We start from the raw sequence: 21,595 nt of genomic DNA on the forward strand, positions 1-21,595 counted from the left end.
GATGCTTGTTGGTGCCTTTTTTGTGTAGATTTTGGGAGTATCAGAGGTCAGAAGCATAGGCCATCAATATTATATCCTAGAAAACCCTTTCATTTTACATTGTGTTGGATAAAACTGTAATGACAGTGAGACAAAAAGGTTTTAACCATGACAAATATAATCCACTCACTTTACTGCAAATATCTGATCTTCAACCTCCAGTGTTCCAAGCTTTTTATATACAGCGTGCATAAACTTGTCGCCTTGGTAAGCGGTTCCTCTGCCGTCCACTGAGGCCACGATAATGTCCTCAGAGCTCGCCAAGTAGGTCTTCCAACCAATAGAAAATGTGTGATGCACCTCCTGGCTGGAAGGTCCCCCATACCTGAAAGAGATTGCCATTACAAGCTGTCTGTAGCAACATGATAGCCGGATATGTTTAGAAGTTTAGCAGCTTTATATTGTTGCTTCATAAAAATTATTTACCATTATATTATTTATAAATTGTAGTTCATGTCTATGGGGTATATTTCATGATATGGACATTTATCAAATACGTTTCTGCTAATTCACTGACCTTTCAAGGATCATATCTGCAAAATAGACTATGGGTTCAGAGTCAGCAATATCAATTAAACTGATGTAAAGAAAAGGCTTTTCTTAATGCATTTAATTAAGGGTCAGAGTTCCTTTTGTTGAATATAGACCTCTTAATCCCCCTGTTGCCGCTATTCAGTAGCCGGAGCCAAATGCTTCCGGCATGTACGTCCGGTGCTCAGAGGCAGCCGGAGCGGCTTAACGGTGCGGGTTCCGGGTGTCGGACCACTACAGATCATGTACTGATCCGGGGGATAGGTCATCAGTTGTCCAGTAGTGGACAACCCCTTTAACTAATTTTTAAAGGAAGAGGGGCAGTAAATTTTTTTAATGTAAAATAAATAATTTATGATATACTTACACATAGAGAAGAAGAGGATACTTTCTTGATTTATCAAAGCGAGGCGGTAAAGTCATCTTGTACCAGAATGCTAGGAGACAAAATAAATAGAAATGTAGCCGAAAAATAACAATTATTATAACAAAATCTTAAATAACATTGTAAATCTGAAATAGGTGCATCATGGGATTTACTGAGAAATGTACAGAACGTGCTATCTTATTATAGCCCATCTGATTATTTCCCTGTCATATAAACTTTTTTTTTTCTGTTTGTACCTTTCAATAGTGAAACCACAGAAATCTTAAAACCTAAAATTGTAACTTTTAAAGGGGGTCTAGAATGGGGCTTTTGTAGAGTTTCTTGACCCTATGAGAAGAATAAGTTGCTGTTGGTATTTTATCCGCCCACTAATGTCTTGGCTCAACTTTGGCTCTACTTAGACTGCACTCATGGTGCATAGCCAAAGCATATAGGTGCAATGCAGCAACTATGCAAGCGTTGTGGCTTATTGCAACCCAGACACAAGAAACCATGGTAGTGCCCCCTATAGCATCATGGTATACTCCCTGTTTTGCAGCAAAGAGACTGACAGTAAGGGCTAACGCACACAAACAGCTATATTACGACTCCATGCATGAGCCGTATATGGAAAGCCAAGGACGGGATATATGTGTGTGTGTATGTATATATATATATATATATATATATATATATATATATATATATGTGTGTGTGTGTATAATGCACATCATACCCTAAAATAGTTTACATTTTATTACTGGTGTCGCCACGAGTCTAGTATACACTATAATTGTTTCAGTCTATAGTACCACCTAGTGGTCACTACAGGAAGTGGGCTTGTATGTAGAGAATAGGTGAGATTTTCTGTTCCTGTTTCTAATTTAAAAAAAAAAAATGATTTTAAATCTCACAGATTTATTTATGCCCTACAGTAAAAAACTGGGGATCCCGAAAAATGTTGCAGGTGACTGTAGCCATATTTTTAAATACCCTTATAGCGCGTGATACTTCTTTAAAAGGGGTGTGGCAGTTATAAGGTGGGGGCGTGGCTTGGTAGTTGCAGCTGTATGAGATATTTATCAAAATGTAAAGATTTTTCATACAATAGTGAAGTACTACAGGTCATACACAGCTGGTGCAGAGCTTGTGTCTGTTTTACATTCTATAATATTAGAGACATTTATCAGCAGTTGTGAGACATTTCAAACAATCAATTATTAATATATTATTTTGGAATGGACAGGAAAAATAATAATGATAAATAAAGAGATCTTACTCATGTCATTCCTTTTAATATTTCCAATTTTCTCTTTTGGCATCTGCACTGTGAGAAGATTGGATTCCAGTTTGTGGTTGTCCTGTAGTATCTGCAGCTCTAAACCAAATGTGACAATAAGTATTTTTCCACAAAAACGTACAGATGATGGACAAACCTATATAGATTATATAACCAAATCAGTGATCTCACAAACGAAAAATAATATCAACACCTTTATCTGTAGTGCCATTGTGAATTGTATGTATGGGGAGCCCAGGACCTGAAAAAAAAACAAAAAAAATTATTATTTTTCCAAAACATTTATTTTTAATACCATTTACTTTGATAGACAGTTTGAAGCTCTCACCGTAGCAGCTGAGGGAGTAGTACTTAGCATTAGTACTAAACCTGGTATAATAATACTGACATCGCTCCTTCCTTAAAGTGCAGGTAAGACATTGCTTCTCGTGACGGTTTCCTAGGAGTGAGATTCTGCAATGACATGTTATATATGTTAAATATATTTTTAAATACCCTATTATGGCATTCTACGGTAACAATGGAGGCTCCTCCATTTAGGACCCTAATCTATTAACTAGAGCAGGGGGGACAACAAGCAGTGTCTATCACTCTGGAGGACTCAGCACGTCCATGCATTACACAGACAACCCATTGGTTTTATTGATTACTGTGTAATGCTTCGTATACCCTGTGGTGGCGCTGCAGACAGATTGAGCACTTGCTGCCAGGTTCCCCTGAAGATTACGGCTGATCACCGGGGATCCCAGCAGCAGCACACCCTGCAATAAACTTCTAACAAAAAGTAAATTTCAAAATCCAACAAACAATTAAGACAAAATAGAATTATGTGTGTTTGTAATTCTTGTGTCACTGTAAATCATGGTTACAAAATCAATCAAAATAATAGTAAAGATATTACCGATAAACATTTCTCCTTCCCGGAAATCCTTCAAATTCATTACTTGTGTAATATCTGTAACACAAATACACAAAATTGAACATTAGGCAAGATGTACCAAAAGTAAGGCCAAATTCAGACGACCGCAGTGTACGTCCGTATGACGGCCGTTAAAACAACGGCCGTCACACAGAGACATGTATTTCAATGGGGCCGTTCACACGGTCGTTGTTTCAACGGACCCTTTAAACGGTCCGTTGAAAAATAGAACATGTCCTATTTTCTTCCGTTTTCATGCATCCCACGATAGACTCAAGCCTATGGGGATCCGTGAAAACGGGACCCGCACGTGTACAACTCGGACAGAAAAAACTGCAGTTTTGTGTGAATCTGGCCTAATACAAAGGAAAAGTAAAGTAGTTGCCCATGTCAGCCTATCAGATTTCCCCTCTCATTTTTCAAAGACCTTTGGAAAATCATTGCAGTGACTTAACTGGTTGACAACTACTCCACTTTTCTTTTGAACGACTTTTAATACATTTCCCCCATAGTCTCCATGGCAGAGGGATTTTTCATTTTTAGTAACCACTGTGATGTTCCATTAATTTGACACCTGATAGATGCTGGACTACAATATAGTCAAATAAAAGTATATAAAAGTTACCTGTAAGATTAGAGATCCTCGAAGATGACAAGCCATAATAAAATGTTAACACCAAATCTGCTACTATTAGAAGAGTTTCATAATTGGTTATCTTGACTAAGAGAGCCCAGAATAACTTACAGTTTTGTCACCTCTCCTGACATGTCTGTTTTTGTAAATAATTGTATTCCCCATGAAATAACAATTCTTGAGCATCTTTTCTTAGAATTCCGTGTTGTGCCGTTTCTCTGTTATTCCTCCTAGAAATGTATGCATAAACTGACAACTGGGTGTTACCAGCTGGGGGGTGTGTCCCTGCACAGACTGACACTGTCCAATCAGTGCTGACAGAGTGAGACCGTGGAGAGACACAACTCTTTGACAAGGAGAATGGTAACACCCAGTTGTCAATTTATTCATACATTTATAGAAGGTATAACAGAGGAATTGTACAATGGAGAGTTATAAGAAAAGATGCTCCAGAATTGTTATTTCATGGGGATACAAGTATTTTCTTAAATAGACATGTCAGGAGAGGTGAAAGATCCTCTTAAACCCCTTCCGACATTTGACGTATCCATACGCCATAGCCGGGTAGGCGAAGTATGGAACGGGCTCACAGAGTGAACCCGCTCCATACGATGCGAGTGTCGGCACGTCAGAGAACGTGATCCCGCTCGTTTAACCCGTTAAATGACCCCCTCTAGCAGCTCATCGCTCCCCCCGCAATGCAATCGCGGGGGGGGGGGGGGGGCGATGGTTGTTATGGCTGCCTGGGGGCCTAATGAAGGCCACCCGGGTCCACTATGTTTGTGCTCCTGCTAAGTTTGTGCTCCTCATACATTGGTATTGCAGTATATCGTGCAAGCGATCCAACGATCGCTGGTTGAAGTCCCCTAGGGGGACTAATAGAAAAAGTTAAAATTAGTCAAATAAAGTTGTTTTTTTATGTAAAAAAAAAAAAAAACAATTAAAACTAAAAAAACAACCATTTTCCCCCTAGAGCATAGTAAAAAAATAAAATAAATAAACATTATTGGTATCACCGCATCCGTAAAAGTCTGAACTATTACAATATATCATTATTTAACCCGCACGGTGTACGTCGTAAAAAAAAATTCTAAACGCCTAGAATCTCTATTTTTTGGTCACCTAGTCTCCCACAAAAAATGGAATAAAAAGTGATCAAAACGTCGCATTAACCCCAAAATTGTATCATTAAAAACTACAGCTTATCCCAAAAAATATAAGCCCTGATACCACTTAATCGACGGAAAAATAAAAAACTTATGGCTCTCAGAATTTGGCGACACAAAATAAATGTTATTTTTTACACTTAGGTTTTTACTTGTAAAAGTAGTAAAATATAGAAAAAACTATATATATTTGGTATCGCCGTAATCGTATTGACCCAGAGAATAAAGTTAACATGTTATTTTAATTGCACAGTGAATTCCGTAAAAATTAAGCGCAAAAAACAATGGAGGAATCGCTGTGTTTTTTATTTCCTACCCCACAAATATTTTTTTTCCCGTTTCCTAGTACATTATATGGCAAAATAAATGGTGCTACGAAAACTACAACTCGTCCCGCAAAAATCAAGCTCTCATAGGACTATATCGACGGAAAAATAAAAAAGTTACGGCTTTTGGAAGGTGGTGAGGAAAAAACGAAAATTTTAATCTGAAAAATGTTTTCGACGGGAAGGGGTTAACAAGTGCAAACTGTCAGAATTTCTGAACTGTCAGTTGGAGGATTAAAGGAATTGTCATTCTTTAAGATGTGTGGACTAACTCATAAAGGAAATAATTATGGAACACTTACATAGCTTTGTCTGTAACATATAATATAGAAACAGCTTCCCAACGTCCTTTCGTAATTTGGATAGCATTATCCTAACAGGGAACAAATAAAATTGTAAGGTCGGAGAAGAGAGGGGACTTTTATCAAAACTGGTGCATAGTGCAAAATCGAGCAGTTACCCATAACAACCAATCAGATTACAACTATCATTTTTTAGATGCCATTTGGAATATGAAAGCTGCAACCTCATTGGTTACTATGTGCAACTGCTCCTCTATTCCCCTGCAATAGTTTTGATAAATCTCCCCATTGTACAGCACCTATACAACCTCATTGCCTTGTAAAGTGTATAGATATAAATTCACAGCATAAGCCATTAATATCTAATTGGTGGAATTCAAACTCTATATCTAAATGAAGGGAATCCAAACTCTGGGACCCCCACCTTTTGAAAATAATGAGGGTCCCCTGACCCCTATTCTGCAAGCTAAGGTGGCCAAATCTTGTGAATATGTCATAAATGTCTAAGGGCATGCCCAGACGTGGCGGATTTCTTCCGCAACTGTCCGCATCAATGCTGCACAGAATCTGCGTTGCAGATTCTGTTGCGGATCTGCCAAAATGGGCATTAAATTGATGCGGAGTGGCAGCTGCGTATTGACGTGAAAGTACTTCCCTTCTCTCTATCAGTGCAGGATAGAGAGAAGGGCCAGCACTTTCCCTAGTGAAAGTAAAAGAATTTCATACATACCCGGCCGTTGTCTTGGTGACGCGTCCCTCTTTCGGCATCCAGCCCGACCTCCCTGGATGACGCGGCAGTCCATGTGACCGCTGCAGCCTGTGATTGGCTGCAGCCGTCACTTAGACTGAAACGTCATCCTGGGAAGCCGGACTGGAGAAAGAAGCAGGGAGTTCTCGGTAAGCATGAACTTCTATTTTTTTTACAGGTTGCTGTATATTGTGATCGGTAGTCACTGTCCAGGGTGCAGAAACAGTTACTGCCGATCACTTAACTCTTTCAGCACCCTGGACAGTGACTATTTACTGACGTCGCCTAGCAACGCTCCCGTAATTATGGATGCACACACGTAGTCACCCGTAATTATGGGTGCACACACGTAGTCACCCGTAATTACGGGAGCCCCATTGACTTCCTCAGTCTGGCTGTAAACCTAGAAATACATAGGTCCAGCCAGAATGAAGAAATGTCCTGTTAAAAAAACAATACGCTCCGCAGCACACATAACATCTACATTACATCTGCGGACTTCATTGCGGAATTTGGAATCTCCATTGAAGTCAATGGAGAAATTCCGCAATGAGTCCGCAACCAGTCCGCCACACGTCCGCAACAACCATTGTATGCTGCGGACACCAAATGCCGCACCGCAGCCTATGCTCCGCAGCGGAATTGTCCGCAACGTGCAAACGAACCCAACCACAAAGCTGTGGAAGGCAATGGAGAAACGGGAGATCCGCCACGTCTGTCCAAGCCCTTAAGGGGAAATTCCGACCTCCAATGTTACCTTCTGCCATATCTTATGTGAAAAATGTTTCATCTAAAAATACAGTAATATAATAAGTCCTTTGTTTGGACAGAATATCAAAGAATATTGTTTAGTCATCCGGCATGGGTGGTACAGATTAGGCAGTATGAATACAGATAATAATCATAAAAATAACAAACAGTGTCTCCTACCATGGTGTCATTGATATAATGGATGTGTTTATAGCCGTCCTGGTCACTGAGCAGTTGGTAGTAGGATATACTATCTGATGTGAAAACCGGAAGAGAGGGGAAGAACTGAAAAAGAGAATTCTTGAAAATGGCAAAACCGCAAAAAGAGAGTATCACAATGAAATATAAGACATATATTGATGCAGAAATGGGTAAATGCGCTGCCTGCATTGCAGTAATGTAATTGATTTCTTGCGATGGTCGCAACAACTTGAGGGTCGCAACACAGCCATATTCACATACATTACGGCGACTCAGACAGGGTAACACAGCGATCACACGGAGATCTTCGAACGCTCTACTTGCGTCTCGGCCAAAGTCGCCGCGTAGCCCTAGCCTAAATGAACAGGATTTGGAGCTCTGCATTAAAAAATCAGAGCCCTGACCGATATAAAGATAAAGTATGAAATTAGTCAGCACAGAATATTTGACCTGAAAACAATACAATGTTAAAAGGATTCACCTTCACAGTTTTTATATATTTCACATTCCAACAGCAATATTTTTTTTAATGTTTTAGTTGATATAGCTGTATGAGGTCTTGTTTTATGCTGATTAAGTTGTATTTATTATGGCACCATTTTGGGGTATGTATAATTTAGTGTTTAATTTATACAAAATTTTTTGGAGAGAGAGAGAGTGCAATAAAACCCAAAAACTATTTCGAAATTTTTTTTTTTCATAATCACAAAGTGATTGCAAATCCTAGCAATCTGCTATCACTTTGTGTGATGGGGAAAAAAAACCTCTAAGTCCTTCTACCTGCTTCAAAAATGTACAGTGCAGGGTGGGAAAGGGTTAAAATGGTTGCCTCCCTTAGAGAACCACTTGACATCAATGGGCCCCTTATAGGGCTTCAGTTCTCCTGTAGCGTTATTTGCAGACCAGAGCTCACTAGCAGCTTTCCCCAGAGATAATGCAGAGTAAACACCCAGCTCATTGCCAGGGGACCTGTTATGTGGTCAGGGGGTTGTCCACATTGCAGTTTAATACCTTACCAGAGGCGTAACTTGAAGCTCCTGGGCCCTAACGCAAAATTTGTAACAGGCCCCCTACACCTACCATGTGTCATTTACAATACTGGTGTTTTCTTATGTGGCAGAGGAGCTTTTGGGGCCCTACAACACCAGGGACTGCTACCTCGACACTCCCATAGCTAGGACTTTTTCACCTTTGCATTTTATGTTTTTATGCATTATAAACAGGTTTATCAGATCGGTGTAAGAGAACCTTATATTTGAGATATCTACCTTGATTTCAATTATTAAAAGTGTATTATTTTACATGACAGAATTAAGAAACCTAATTACCAAATTAACAAAGGAAAGTCAATTTGGACACCAAACATGGTGATGATGCTTAAGTATTAGCTTGTTGCTGCATATACATCTCCAAACACAATCAATTAGAGATACATATATTAGCATATATTATACCAGTACAAGCCAAGGAGCAATAATCTAGAATTATTTTTATTAAGCCACGATTATAGAGATGAGGTCTCATTTCTCCTTATTTCAAGAATATTTTGTATTAGGATGCCACTTAAATACCAAAATGAGTAAGTAAAACACAGATGTTCATTTAGTAGATGTGCTTGTATTTGCAGTATAAAAGTGTCATGAGTCAAGACATTCCCAACGCCAAATGATCAATTTACTTGCATCGTAACGCAGCCATAATGAAGTTTATGTCTGTACCGCTCTCATTAGACTTGTAGTTGCAAATTGCACTAATTAGTGTAAAAATGTCTCCTTAGCACGTAGCGGTAAAAAAACAGACAGCAATTAACTATGATTAACAAATGGATGTCTGAACGGAAAACTAACAATTGGCATAGAAGATATACTGTCAATGATGGCAAAGATATTTACAACCTAATTGTTGGCTATTGTGTGAGTAATTTAGTATAAAATCTGATCTACAAGCCACATGAACACGCATAGTATATGATTGTTAATACAATGAGTGTTAAAGAGGCTCTGTCACCACATAATAAGTGCCCTATCTCCTACATAAGGAGATGGGCGTGGTAATGTAGGTGACAGTAATGCTTTTTATTTAGAAAAACTATCTATTTTTACCACGTTAGGAGCGATTTTAGCTTTATGCTAATTAGTTTCTTAAAGCCCAACTGGGCGTGTTTTTCCTTTAGACCAAGTGGGCATTGTACAGAGGAGTGTATGACGCTGACCAATCAGTGACCAATCAGCGTCATGCACTCCTCTCCATTCATTTAGTCAGTGCATAGTGACACTGCGTTGTTCACTATGTGCTGTCTTATACTGACACATTAACGTTACTGAAGTGTTTAAACAGTGAATAGACATTCCTTCCAGCCAGGACGGGATGTCTATTCACAATCCTGACACTTCGTTAACGTTTCTGTGGTACTTACAGCAGAGCAAGCGTAATCTCGCTGTAACCTGTCATTTATAGCGTGATCTCTCGAGATTACGCTTGCTCTGCTGTAAGTATTACAGAAACGTTAACAAAGTGCCGCTATTGTGAATAGACATCCCGTCCTGGCTGGAAGGAATGTCTATTTACTGTCTAAAAACTTCAGTAACGTTAATATGTATAAGACCGCACATAGCGAACAACGCAGGATCACTATGCGCTGAGTAAATGAATGGGGAGAAGTGCATGACGCTAATTGGTCACTGATTGGTCAGCATCATACACTCGTCTGTACAACGCTCCCTTTGGTCTAAAGTAAAAACACGCCCAGTTGGGCATTAAGAAAGTCATTAGCATAAAGCTAAAATCGCTCCAAACTTGGTGAAAATAGATAGTTTTTCTAAATAAAAAGCACTGCTGTCACCTACATTATAGCGCCAATCTCCTTATGTAGGTGATAGGGCACTTATAATGTGGTGACAGAGCCTCTTTAATACCATAGGATTGTTAACTGATTCAGGACCAGGCAGCATTTAGCCATTTTCAGCATACGTTAGTTAAACAGATTTAATATTTTTATTTGTTGGGCTAGCGACGTAATTTTTGCAGTTTTTTTCTAGATCAGTACAGATTTCTTTTCTCATTATTGTATACAATAATTTTTTTCTTTTTTAGAATTTTTAGGCTTATAGTTTGAACAAACTAGTACAAAATATATACTTTTTTACTTTTTAGCTAATTTTTTTTAGTGTGAACCTAGAATACATTTTTATTTGTAATCATATTTGTCTACAGTAAATTTTGATATATGACATGTCTTTTTTAGGGTAATTGGATTAGGGCTAGCGTTACGACAGTGATTGGTGGGATGACCATTTTTTTTTTAGGGGGTAATTTTTTTGTAGCTTTTATATAATTTGTTTTTGTGAGGTTTTTTTTAACTTTTATTTTATTATTATCTGTCACTCAAAGGTGAGGAAAGACCTTTGAGGAACTTTATTATTTTTTTACATTATACTGCACAGTAGCGCCAGTTACAGGTGAAATCTGCCCTCTTATAGTGGCTATTGTTACTGTTAGGACTGTGCTGGGTCTAGTTAGACCAAGCAGCAGCCTCCTACTACCTGCATCCTTGAGATAATGTGACCAGTCGCATCACCACCAGGACAAAAAAAGTCAGCGACGCTGCCTCTATTCTGTACACAGCGATCATTGAGCACTATGTACGTGAGTAAGGAGAAAACAGAAGCAGTAAAAACTGCCTCAGTCTTCCCTCCAGTGTCCCTGGCAGTCCCAATAGCTCGGGCATCAAGTTTAAATCTGCACTATATATGTGTATATACAGTGAAGGAAATAAGTATTTGATCCCTTGCTGATTTTGTAAACTTGCCCACTGTCAAAGTCATGAACAGTCTAAAATTTTTAGGCTAGGTTAATTTTACCAGTGAGAGATAGATTATATTTAAAAAAAAACTGAAAATCACATAGTCAAAATTATATATATTTATTTGCATTGTGCACAGAGAAATAAGTATTTGATCCCCTACCAACCATTAAGAGTTCAGCCTCCTCCAGACCAGTTACACGCTCCAAATCAACTTGGTGCCTGCATTAAAGACAGCTGTCTTACATGGTCACCAGTATAAAAGACTCCTGTCCACAGACTCAATTAATCAGTCTGACTCTAACCTCTACAACATGGGCAAGACCAAAGAGCTTTCTAAGGATGTCAGGGACAAGATCATAGACCTGCACAAGGCTGGAATGGGCTACAAAACCATAAGTAAGACGCTGGGTGAGAAGGAGACAACTGTTGGTGCAATAGTAAGAAAATGGAAGACATACAAAATGACTGTCAATCGACATCGATCTGGGGCTCCATGCAAAATCTCACCTCGTGGGGTATCCTTGATCCTGAGGAAGGTGAGAGCTCAGCCGAAAACTACACGGGGGAACTTATTAATGATCTCAAGGCAGCTGGGACCACAGTCACCAAGAAAACCATTGGTAACACATTACGCCGTAATGGATTAAAATCCTGCAGTGCCCGCAAGGTCCCCCTGCTCAAGAAGGCACATGTACAGGCCCGTCTGAAGTTTGCAAATGAACATCTGGATGATTCTGAGAGTGATTGGGAGAAGGTGCTGTGGTCAGATGAGACTAAAATTGAGCTCTTTGGCATTAACTCAACTCGCCGTGTTTGGAGGAAGAGAAATGCTGCCTATGACCCAAAGAACACCGTCCCCACTGTCAAGCATGGAGGTGGAAACATTATGTTTTGGGAGTGTTTCTCTGCTAAGGGCACAAGACTACTTCACCGCATCAATGGGAGAATGGATGGAGCCATGTACCGTCAAATCCTGAGTGACAACCTCCTTCCCTCCACCAGCACATTAAAAATGGCTCGTGGCTGGATCTTCCAGCACGACAATGACCCGAAACATACAGCCAAGGCAACAAAGGAGTGGCTGAAAAAGAAGCACATTAAGGTCATAAAGTGGCCTAGCCAGTCTCCAGACCTTAATCCCATCGAAAACTTATGGAGGGAGCTGAAGATCCGAGTTGCCAAGCAACAGCCTCGAAATCTTAATGATTTACAGATGATCTGCAAAGAGGAATGGGCCAAAATTCCATCTAACATGTGTGCAAACCTCATCATCAACTACAAAAAACGTCTGACTGCTGTGCTTGCCAACAAGGGGTTTGCCACCAAGTATTAAGTCTTGTTTGGCAAAGGGATCAAATACTTATTTCTCTGTGCACGATGCAAATAAATATATATAATTGAAACTATGTGATTTTCTTTTTTTTTTTTTATATAACCTATCTCTCACTGGTAAAATTAACCTAGCCTAAAAATTCTAGACTGTTCATGTCTTTGACAGTGGGCAAACTTACAAAATCAGCAAGGGATCAAATACTTATTTCCTTCACTGTATATATATATATATATATATATATATATATATATATATATATATATACATACAGTGGGCGATTCTCAACAGGTTAAAAACCCTATCCATAATCCACTAACATTAACCAACTATTGTTAACCCTAACCCCTAACCTTAACCCCTGACCAAAACCCCAATAACCAAAACCCCTTTACCCTAACCAACTAACCCTAACCCCAACCCTAATCCTAGCACCAACCCTAACCCACTAACCCTTTTTGTAAATAATAGCTGTGGTCTACCCCCACCCGTTGGGAATAAGGCCTGGGCTTGGTTTGGAGTTTAGGGTAAAGAGATTGTCTGTTCCCCCAGTCTAGTTACCCCATATACAGACATATACATAAAAATGTGTTGTAGTATAGAATAAGCAGTAGAACAAATGATTGGCATTATTTCATGATAGATCCATAGGGTTATGCATAGCACCTCTATATTTAATAAGGAGAAAGTTACATACCACACCAATCCATCCTGTTTTACTTGCTTCAATATGTTGACGATTCTTATGAGAGATTAAGACAAAAATTAACACTGCAGTAAATGCACATAATTTTATTAGTACCGCATCATTTCACAGAATCTGTGCCTATGCATCGACTTGTGGCACTTTTAGTGTATAGATGACCACGATTTGTGTTTATGTTTATGCATATCAAAAGTATGAGAAACATATGAAGAAGTGTTATTTTTGTTTCCCAAGTGATCATTCATTTTTCCCCTCCTTCCAATAAACCGCAAAACAGACATGTGTCTGGCTGTAAGGCAACTGATTGTTGCTGAAGCTCTTCCCCACTTCTTGGGCTGCAATAGGTGAGCAGGTATGCTAAGCTCCGCCCCTCAGCTGTCTGCCAACCAAAATTGGCCGAGATCAGGAGGAAAGCGGCATTTGTGTTGCCTGTATTCTAGCATGCAAAAAACCCGGCAGATGGACAAACACTATGGGAAAGTGTTTTTTCTGTTTACTTTTATCATTTATTTCTATGGTTGGTGTTACTTCAAAAATGGCTTAGCTGTTTGATAAATAAGCAGTTCGTTCCCTGACAATTTTTAGGACAGCTCTTTTTCTGGTTATATGGCTTATATTGTAGATAGATATGAGATAGATGATAGATAGATAGAGAGAGGGAGAGAGAGAGAGAGAGAGAGAGAGGGAGATAGATAGATAGATAGATAGATAGATAGATAGATAGATAGATAGATAGATAGATAGATAGATAGATAGATAGATAGATAGATAGATAGATAGATATTTTTAAAATAAATTATCTTCTAAATACATGTCATAGAGCAATACTGGATTCCAGTAAGTAAAAATGTGAAAACATCAGGTACCTTTGGACAAATCCATGTAGTTGAGCTCTGCTCATAGTCACATATTGATATAATTGATATGTTCTGTATTCTTGTCACCCACTGTACACTGATTCTCTCGTCCAGTATCCATGTCACCCAGCTGAAGCAGTATTCACTGTAGATGAAACATACATATAACATTGTTATTTAACGGCATATAATCTGCATGTTTATCTCATAATATGATCTAAAGAGCAATGTGCAGTAACTGATCGCAACTAAATATCAGATTTAGTTGTTTATCCTAATACTGCTACCAAAATAAATGAGGGTCCCGAACACCCCCCCCCCCCTACTCATAACTGCATGACCGCAGTGAGGAGGAGATTGAGTGGTAGATAGGTGATCGATGTGAATTGTGGGAAAACCCCCTTTAAGGAATATTGTGAATCATTCATTGCCTAGTGTAAATGTGCTATAAGTGATTCTCCCCCTTTAATCAATTTCTGATTTGTTTCTTTGAGACACAGCACACAATCGATCTTTACAGAATGTTATATGAGAATATTTTTATATAATATTTATATTTATTTTAATTACCTTGAAGAAATCATTGAAGGGACAGGTACTTGGATTTTGGCATATGATGGATCATCAAGTTTTACAATGAAAACTTTGACTGCTGGATTTTTTGCTCCTGCCTTTTAAAGAGAGAAATATAGATATTACAGTAAAATGTTACCACCTTTAGGCATAATTCTTCAATGACTTTTTTAGGGCAAGTATATAGTATTGCCACCACTAGCCCAGTATCCAATATGGGCAAGTTTTCTTCCTGAATTTCACTAAAACACAAAAAAGAAAATATGCAGCTGCATCCCACTCCTCCATGTCTTCTCTCTTTAACGTATAACAATACACAGTTTTGTTATTTTGAGAACTGATGAAGTTTCTGAACATTTAGGCTGGGTTCACACAAGCACATTAACGTCCGTAATGGACGGACGTATTTCGGCTGGAAGTCCCGGACCGAACTCAGTGCAGGGAGCCGGGCTCCTAGCATCATAGTTATGTACGATGCTAGGAGTCCCTGCCTCTCTGCAGGACAACTGTCCCGTACTGTAATCATGTTTTCAGTACGGGACAGTAGTTCCACGGAGAGGCAGGGACTCCTAGCATCGTACATAACTATGATGCTAGGAGCCCGGCTCCCTGCAGTGAGTTCGGTCCAGGACTTCCGGCCGAAATACGTCCGTCCATTACGGACGTTAATGTGCTCGTGTGAACCCAGCCTTACACCGAAATTGGCTCATTAACAAAATCAAGTGAAACTTTAAACAATAGTTCTATTACTAATAAGTTTCATTATGTATCAACACAGAATATTGAGATGTATTCAAATGCTGTAAATTTGTAAATATTTTTAATCTTTCTATAAAAACAAGGATAAGAAAGATGCAGGATCCAATGGGCACTATCACTGGATAGCAAAAATTGCTAGCTGAGGTAAGATAAAATATTTATTTGACAGATTAAAAAGCATACAACGCGTTTCAAGATCGATCGGACCTCTGAGGTCAGAATAATCTCGAAACGCGCTGTGAATTTTTTTTATCCATCAAATAAATATTTTATCCTACATCAGATAGCAATGTTTACTGTTCAATGCCAGTGCCCATTGGATCCTGCATTTTACTTATCCTTGTTGGCATTCATGTGAGGTTTTGTTTGAAGAGGTCGACAGACAGGAGCAGCAGACAATGATACTTGAAAGATACACTTCTGAGAGTTGTGCCGGATTGCACAACTTCATCTGGTGAGCAGTTTTACCACTTTCAATTTATACTTTGATAGGGGTCGTTGTACACTATGGAGCGCCTCTTGTGTTTTTTAGTTCATTTTACCTTTGGATATGGTATTTTTACAGTCTTTGGATACTGGTCTTCACCATAGACAGAATACTCTATTAAAGGTACATCTCTATCATTGAACTGGACATAGGCAATAAACTTGCTATTTGGAGACCACCAGATAGCATATTTTGATCCGAGCATTTCCTCTAAAATAACGGAAAATAAAGACAGGATTAATGATAAATGCCATCTACTAGCAGCACCAATAAAATATTTATCCTAGATGTTTTTGGGATTATATTATATGTATAGTAATAGTAACACCTTGTGTAAACTTGTGAAGTAATGGACATGCCTCCATACAGCACACATACAGCTTCCATATAGTACACAAACAGCACATATTAATCACATACAGAACACATAAAGCACCAACAGTACACATACATCACCCACACAGGACACAGTAGGCACCCACATGTCACCACGCTTAGGCCTTATTTACACGAACGTGTGCGTTTTGCGCGCGCAAAAAATGCTGCGTTTTTTGCACGTTGCAGTTCTGAGTGTCATCAGTGTTTGGTGCGTGGCTGAGTGATTTTCGCGCATATGCCATCCTTATGACACGCGGTTATGAGGTTTAGAAAATGAAATGAAGGAGGTGGTTTTATTTTTCCCTTAATTTCTTGAACAATTGTTGCGCGAATCACGCGCAGCACACGGAAGTGCGTCCGTGTGCTGCGCTTGATTTTCACGCACCCATTGACTTCAATGGGTGCGTGATGCACAAAAAACGCTAAAGTATAGGACATGCAGTGAGTTTCACGCAGCGGACACACGCTGCGTGAAAAACACGGAATGTCTGAATGGCCCCATTGACTTACATAGGTCCATGCGACGCGTGTGATTTTCACTCACGTATCACGGACGTGAAACACATTCGTGTAAATAAGGCCTAATAGTACGAAGTGAAGTAAAAATAGAATGACAATACCTATATCTCGCCGCATACTAAACTACCAAATGCCCCTCCACTCGAAACCATCTGCAGGTCAATGAGGATAAACAGATTATTATTTCCAACTAAGGCGCTCTTCACACCCTGGCGGACTACTGTGTGTGGAAAATTCTCCACCTGCATACGTCGATCGTATCCATAGTGCGCCATTGATCCGACAAATTCCAAAAGAGTGTCCTTTTGACATACTTTAGGGAGGTATATGTCGGCATTCCTTTTTTTTTACTTAATGGAATAGCATAGTCGACTACACTTTTCCATACCGAGGCATCTAGTAAAAAAGGTTTACCATGCAGTATACTTTTTTTTTTACAATGGGCTCCTATAGGTGACATATGCCACTGTATGCCTACACAGTGGCATACGTTGCCTCGAAAGTATTGCGAATAGGACCAAAGTTACAACCGTAGTCAATTGTAAAGAATATGAGTAGCAAACAGATTGCACAAAAAGCAATTGGTATTGGACAATTGTCCTCCTGACACTGTCAAATGTCCTCTGTCATGATGCCAATAAAATAATCCTACCACCAATTGAACCACTGTTGGACTTGATAAAAGAAGGTACATTTTAGTTATTTTCTTACTTCACTTACAGGATGAGATAAAGTGAAAAAGGTTCAAAATGTCAATGACTTACCTTCGTAGACCCAATCTGGAATTCCATTAAATATTTCATTTTCTTTATCATCGTTTGTTAATTGAATGGATGATTGTCCAGGTTCATGTATTAAATAAATATTATTATGCACAATATACACCTGAAAAAAAATACTACAAAATGTATTAAGTGAAAAACAAAATAGTAAAATTACAATTCTTTAATGGACTAAACATTAAAAAAAAGTTTACTTTCTTTTTATATCTTTACTCTCCTAAAGTAATGTTTCTGAATATCACATCATTAGGTAATGATACCATCCTATGAATAATGAAACTTTGCTTCAGTATCAAGTGCCATGCACACGGTATTAGGCCTTATTCAGACGAACGGGAAATACGTCCGTGCAACGCGCGTCGCACGGACCTATATTAGTCTATGGGCCCGTGCAGACATGTGCGTGATTTTTACTCAGCGTGAGTCCGCTGAAAAAAGTCATGACATGTCCGTTCTTTGGGCGTTTCTCGCGCATCACGCACCCATTGAAGTCAATGGGTGCGTGAAAACAACACATGCCGCACGGAAGCACTTCTGTGCGAACTGCGTGATTCGCGCAACAGCTGTCAAAAGGATGAATGAAAACAGAAAAGCACCAAATGCTTTTCTGTTTACAAACATCCAAACAGAGTGTCATAATGATGGCAGCTGCGCGAAAAGCACGCAGCCGCACATCATATGCTGAGGCCACACGGAGCTGTTAAGTGCCTTTTGCGCAGGCAAAGCGCCACGTTTTTGCGTTCGCAAAAACGCCACGCTCGTGTGAATCCAGCCTTATACTGTATTATACTGAGGCATACAGAGGTTTTTCTGTTGGAATCCACATAAATCTGTGGCATGCACCATGGGATGCTGTATCTCCATAATACAGTGCCATATGGAGTGCTTAAGGCTCCATAGTAATGAGCTGCAGGGACTCCATGTGTTGTCGTACACAGAGGGTAAACTCCTATATAAAAGGATCATAAATAACAGATTAAAATTTAAAATCAATACAATCATTTTACATTTCTATTTTGACTGTTCTGGACAAATATTGACACATACAAATGAAAAAATATATATTTTTGACATTTGACAGTTTATTCACATTAAACATAACTTTATTTTTACGTTAGATATATATCTAAAGTCTAGATGGTGAAACATGTCCAGCCAGCACTGACTGAAATATTTTAAAACTTTCCCTTGTCAATTCCAACTGAACTGTGTAACAATCACTCCCTCTATGCATGTGAATGCCAAGATCCCCATCCTTAACCCATCTATCGATCTGCAAAAACTGTGACTGCCCCATCTTATGCGAGACCTACAAGTTATAAGCGTCCCTTGACAACACACTGATCACAAAGTGTCTCCCCTTTTTGGACCTCCAGCGATTAGCTGAAATCTGTGGGGAAACCTGCTAGAAAGTGTTAAATTTCCCTGCAGCGCCACCACAGAGAAAATTAAGCATTACACAGCGCTCATTTAAATTAATGTCATTTGTGTAATGCAGAACAAGACAAGTCCTCCAGAGCAAGAGACAGTCTTTGTAGCCAAGAGATGAGGAATTTCTTAATAGGGTATATGAAAATGGATTTTTCTAAAGTAGACAACCCCTAGAAGGTTCTACTTACCAATTTATGACCAACTGGTGACCAGGATATGTACTGAATATTATGAGGTAGTTCATTTGTTCTTATAAATACTCTGTAAGATAAATAAATAATTGCTTCACTGACAAATATATAAATGTAATAGGAAAAATTTCCAAAAAGTAAGTAGATATCAATGCTGACCCATTTTCTATATCATAAATTTGGTATGTTGCCGTATAAGAGTATCTCCATTGCTGAAAAAACAATATAAGGAAAAATTTATAATTATTATATGTCAGTAATAAATTTATCTGCAGAATACAGAAAGGAAATACTTGTACTTTTTAGGATAAGACTTCATTTATCACACTTATCACATTAGATTTCCTTTTATTACGTCATTGCAAAATTGAGGCCAAAACAAAGGGGCTATTCTAATGGAAATAGGTTTATACGGAGCGTGTACAGAATTTTACAAATAGTTTATACTTGAATTGTTTTAAATGTTTAAACCTGCTACTATATTACACCATTAAAGTAACACTCCGAAAAAGTATTTTTCCTTGGTTAGAGTTGATCCCAATGTGTTTCCCTCAATAGCAGTGACACCCAAAATGTGGGGAAACCTGAAAGCTCTTTTCGAATTGATGAACCCCTACCTCAAAGAAGCTCAGGGTGGACAAAGCATTTTATTATAGCACTCTGTTCTGGACAAAATGTTTGACTACTTGCTCACATTCCGAGTATCTTTGAGCAAGCTGTAAAAATGACTGTCCTTCATCTGCTATATTTTTAGGTACCACAGACCATCTGGATTCCATGTAGACTTAGTTGGGAAATAGGGCTCTGCAATATGATTCTGCTCTTTGCTGGTACAGAGAGTGGTGTGGAAGGTCAACCATAATACAGGCAAAAATGTTCAATTCTGGTTGGAAATACATTTTACTAAGGTACATCAGATTGTAGTTGGCTGAAGCTTTTGTCTACATATGTGTATAAAACTGATTTGAATTTAGACTAAAGCAACCCACATTTAAAGGACAAATTCGGCCAGGAATTATCTTCAGACAAGTCATGCATAGCAGTAGATCACATCGGTGGAGTCCATGTGCTTGGACTACTATTAACTTATAAACCTTATGGGCTGTGGCACTTGTATATACACAACCAAACATTTTTGTCAGAGATTTCAGTTATTGGAAATCTTTAACACAAATTCTAAAGCTGGCCATACACATTGAATTAAAGTCCGTTGATCCGACTGGTTTTGGTGGGACCGGACAACTATCTCATGTGTAGGGAGGCCTCCTGACTTTTTCCCCAGTGGCAGATGTCGGGGTAAAGAAGGATCAGGCATGTTGGATTTTAACATGCCGAATCCTTAGTTTATGCATGAGATCAACCCCTGCCAGACCATAAAATATCTCATGTGTATGGCCAGCTTAGGCAAGTTATTTTCCACCCGGTTGGTTCAGTCTTACATTACATACATCACATGGTTTGTGTGCCATTTACATGCCCAACCTTGGCATCTATACATGCGGTCTTCTATTGACTTACACATTTCAATGACATTAGTAGAGTACATCCCTGGCAAATCTCCTGCAAGTGACTCCATCACTCCATCTATATTCTGCTTACAGAGACTCCATTGTGTGATGGAGGTTACTCCTCTCATAAAATGCAGTATAGACCTATTTGAAACCATGCTGTTATGAGATCACTTTTAACATTCTACTTTTTTGTGATTTTTTTATGTGGAACTATTTTATTTCATTTCTAGGAGTTGCCAAGCCCTTTCTTAAGCCATGATTTTTTAACATTAAATTTTGCTACTGTTCATTAAAAGTAAAATAGTGTAATTGACAATGTAACATAAAAATTGACACTACCCGTCTTTCATTGGCATGTTGGTATTAGCTGTGATTGATAATTTTCATGAGATCCCCTGTGGTATTCACAGTGGCGGACTAGAACTTATTTGGGCCTCTTGACATTTCAACTCATGAGCCCCTATAGACTTGACAAAGAGAAGCACTTATTGCTTGTATTTAATTATTTTTTTTGGCCCTGCAGTTACATTTTAAGGAGGGTTGTATCTGTGGGCCCTTGAATGGCTAGTCTACCCTGGGTATTAATCTCAGCAACCCACCAGATTCCAGCTGTCATTTTGCAAGTCAAGTTGTTAAAAGCAACATATTTTTTTCCATCAGCTCTTAGCTAGGCACTTATCAAGTGACGAATGTGCTGCAGAATTGATCCTGGTCGTCTTCATGGCTCCCGCATGCAGAACAGTCACCAGAGCTAAAGAATCCTACAACACTGGAGGCCGTTCTGCATACAGGGGCCATGGGGGTGAGCAGAACGCTCTGTCTCTAACTGCATAGGCATGAGCAGCCGGCAGCACGGACTAGAGATAGAGATAGAGATTTGCTAGATGCAAAAAGCGGTAATAAAAAAATAACGCAATAAATAAAATATATGCATTTCCATGAATCTAAAATACAAAGAAACCCAGTGTAGTCTGCAGTTATAT

General features: G+C 38.9%; 1 protein-coding gene across 2 annotated transcripts in view; it reads right to left on the reverse strand.

Annotated features, from left to right (window-relative positions):
• LOC142656217 (prolyl endopeptidase FAP-like) overlaps positions 1-21,595 on the reverse strand; it is an 87,143-nt gene that overhangs the window by 33,572 nt on the left and 31,976 nt on the right. For both annotated transcript variants that reach the window (XM_075831102.1, XM_075831103.1), the window contains 15 exons: positions 19,261-19,313; positions 19,099-19,171; positions 17,462-17,582; positions 15,856-16,010; positions 14,552-14,652; positions 13,991-14,126; positions 13,116-13,160; positions 7,263-7,367; positions 5,585-5,655; positions 3,139-3,192; positions 2,566-2,690; positions 2,431-2,478; positions 2,217-2,315; positions 938-1,007; positions 170-364 (listed from right to left, as the gene is read on the reverse strand). In XM_075831102.1, coding sequence (XP_075687217.1) covers positions 170-364; positions 938-1,007; positions 2,217-2,315; positions 2,431-2,478; positions 2,566-2,690; positions 3,139-3,192; positions 5,585-5,655; positions 7,263-7,367; positions 13,116-13,160; positions 13,991-14,126; positions 14,552-14,652; positions 15,856-16,010; positions 17,462-17,582; positions 19,099-19,171; positions 19,261-19,313 — 1,451 coding nt within the window. The remainder of the gene's footprint in view (positions 1-169; positions 365-937; positions 1,008-2,216; positions 2,316-2,430; positions 2,479-2,565; positions 2,691-3,138; positions 3,193-5,584; positions 5,656-7,262; positions 7,368-13,115; positions 13,161-13,990; positions 14,127-14,551; positions 14,653-15,855; positions 16,011-17,461; positions 17,583-19,098; positions 19,172-19,260; positions 19,314-21,595) is intronic.

Source organism: Rhinoderma darwinii, chromosome 6 (assembly GCF_050947455.1).
Source record: "Rhinoderma darwinii isolate aRhiDar2 chromosome 6, aRhiDar2.hap1, whole genome shotgun sequence".
NCBI classification, from domain to species: domain Eukaryota; kingdom Metazoa; phylum Chordata; class Amphibia; order Anura; family Rhinodermatidae; genus Rhinoderma; species Rhinoderma darwinii.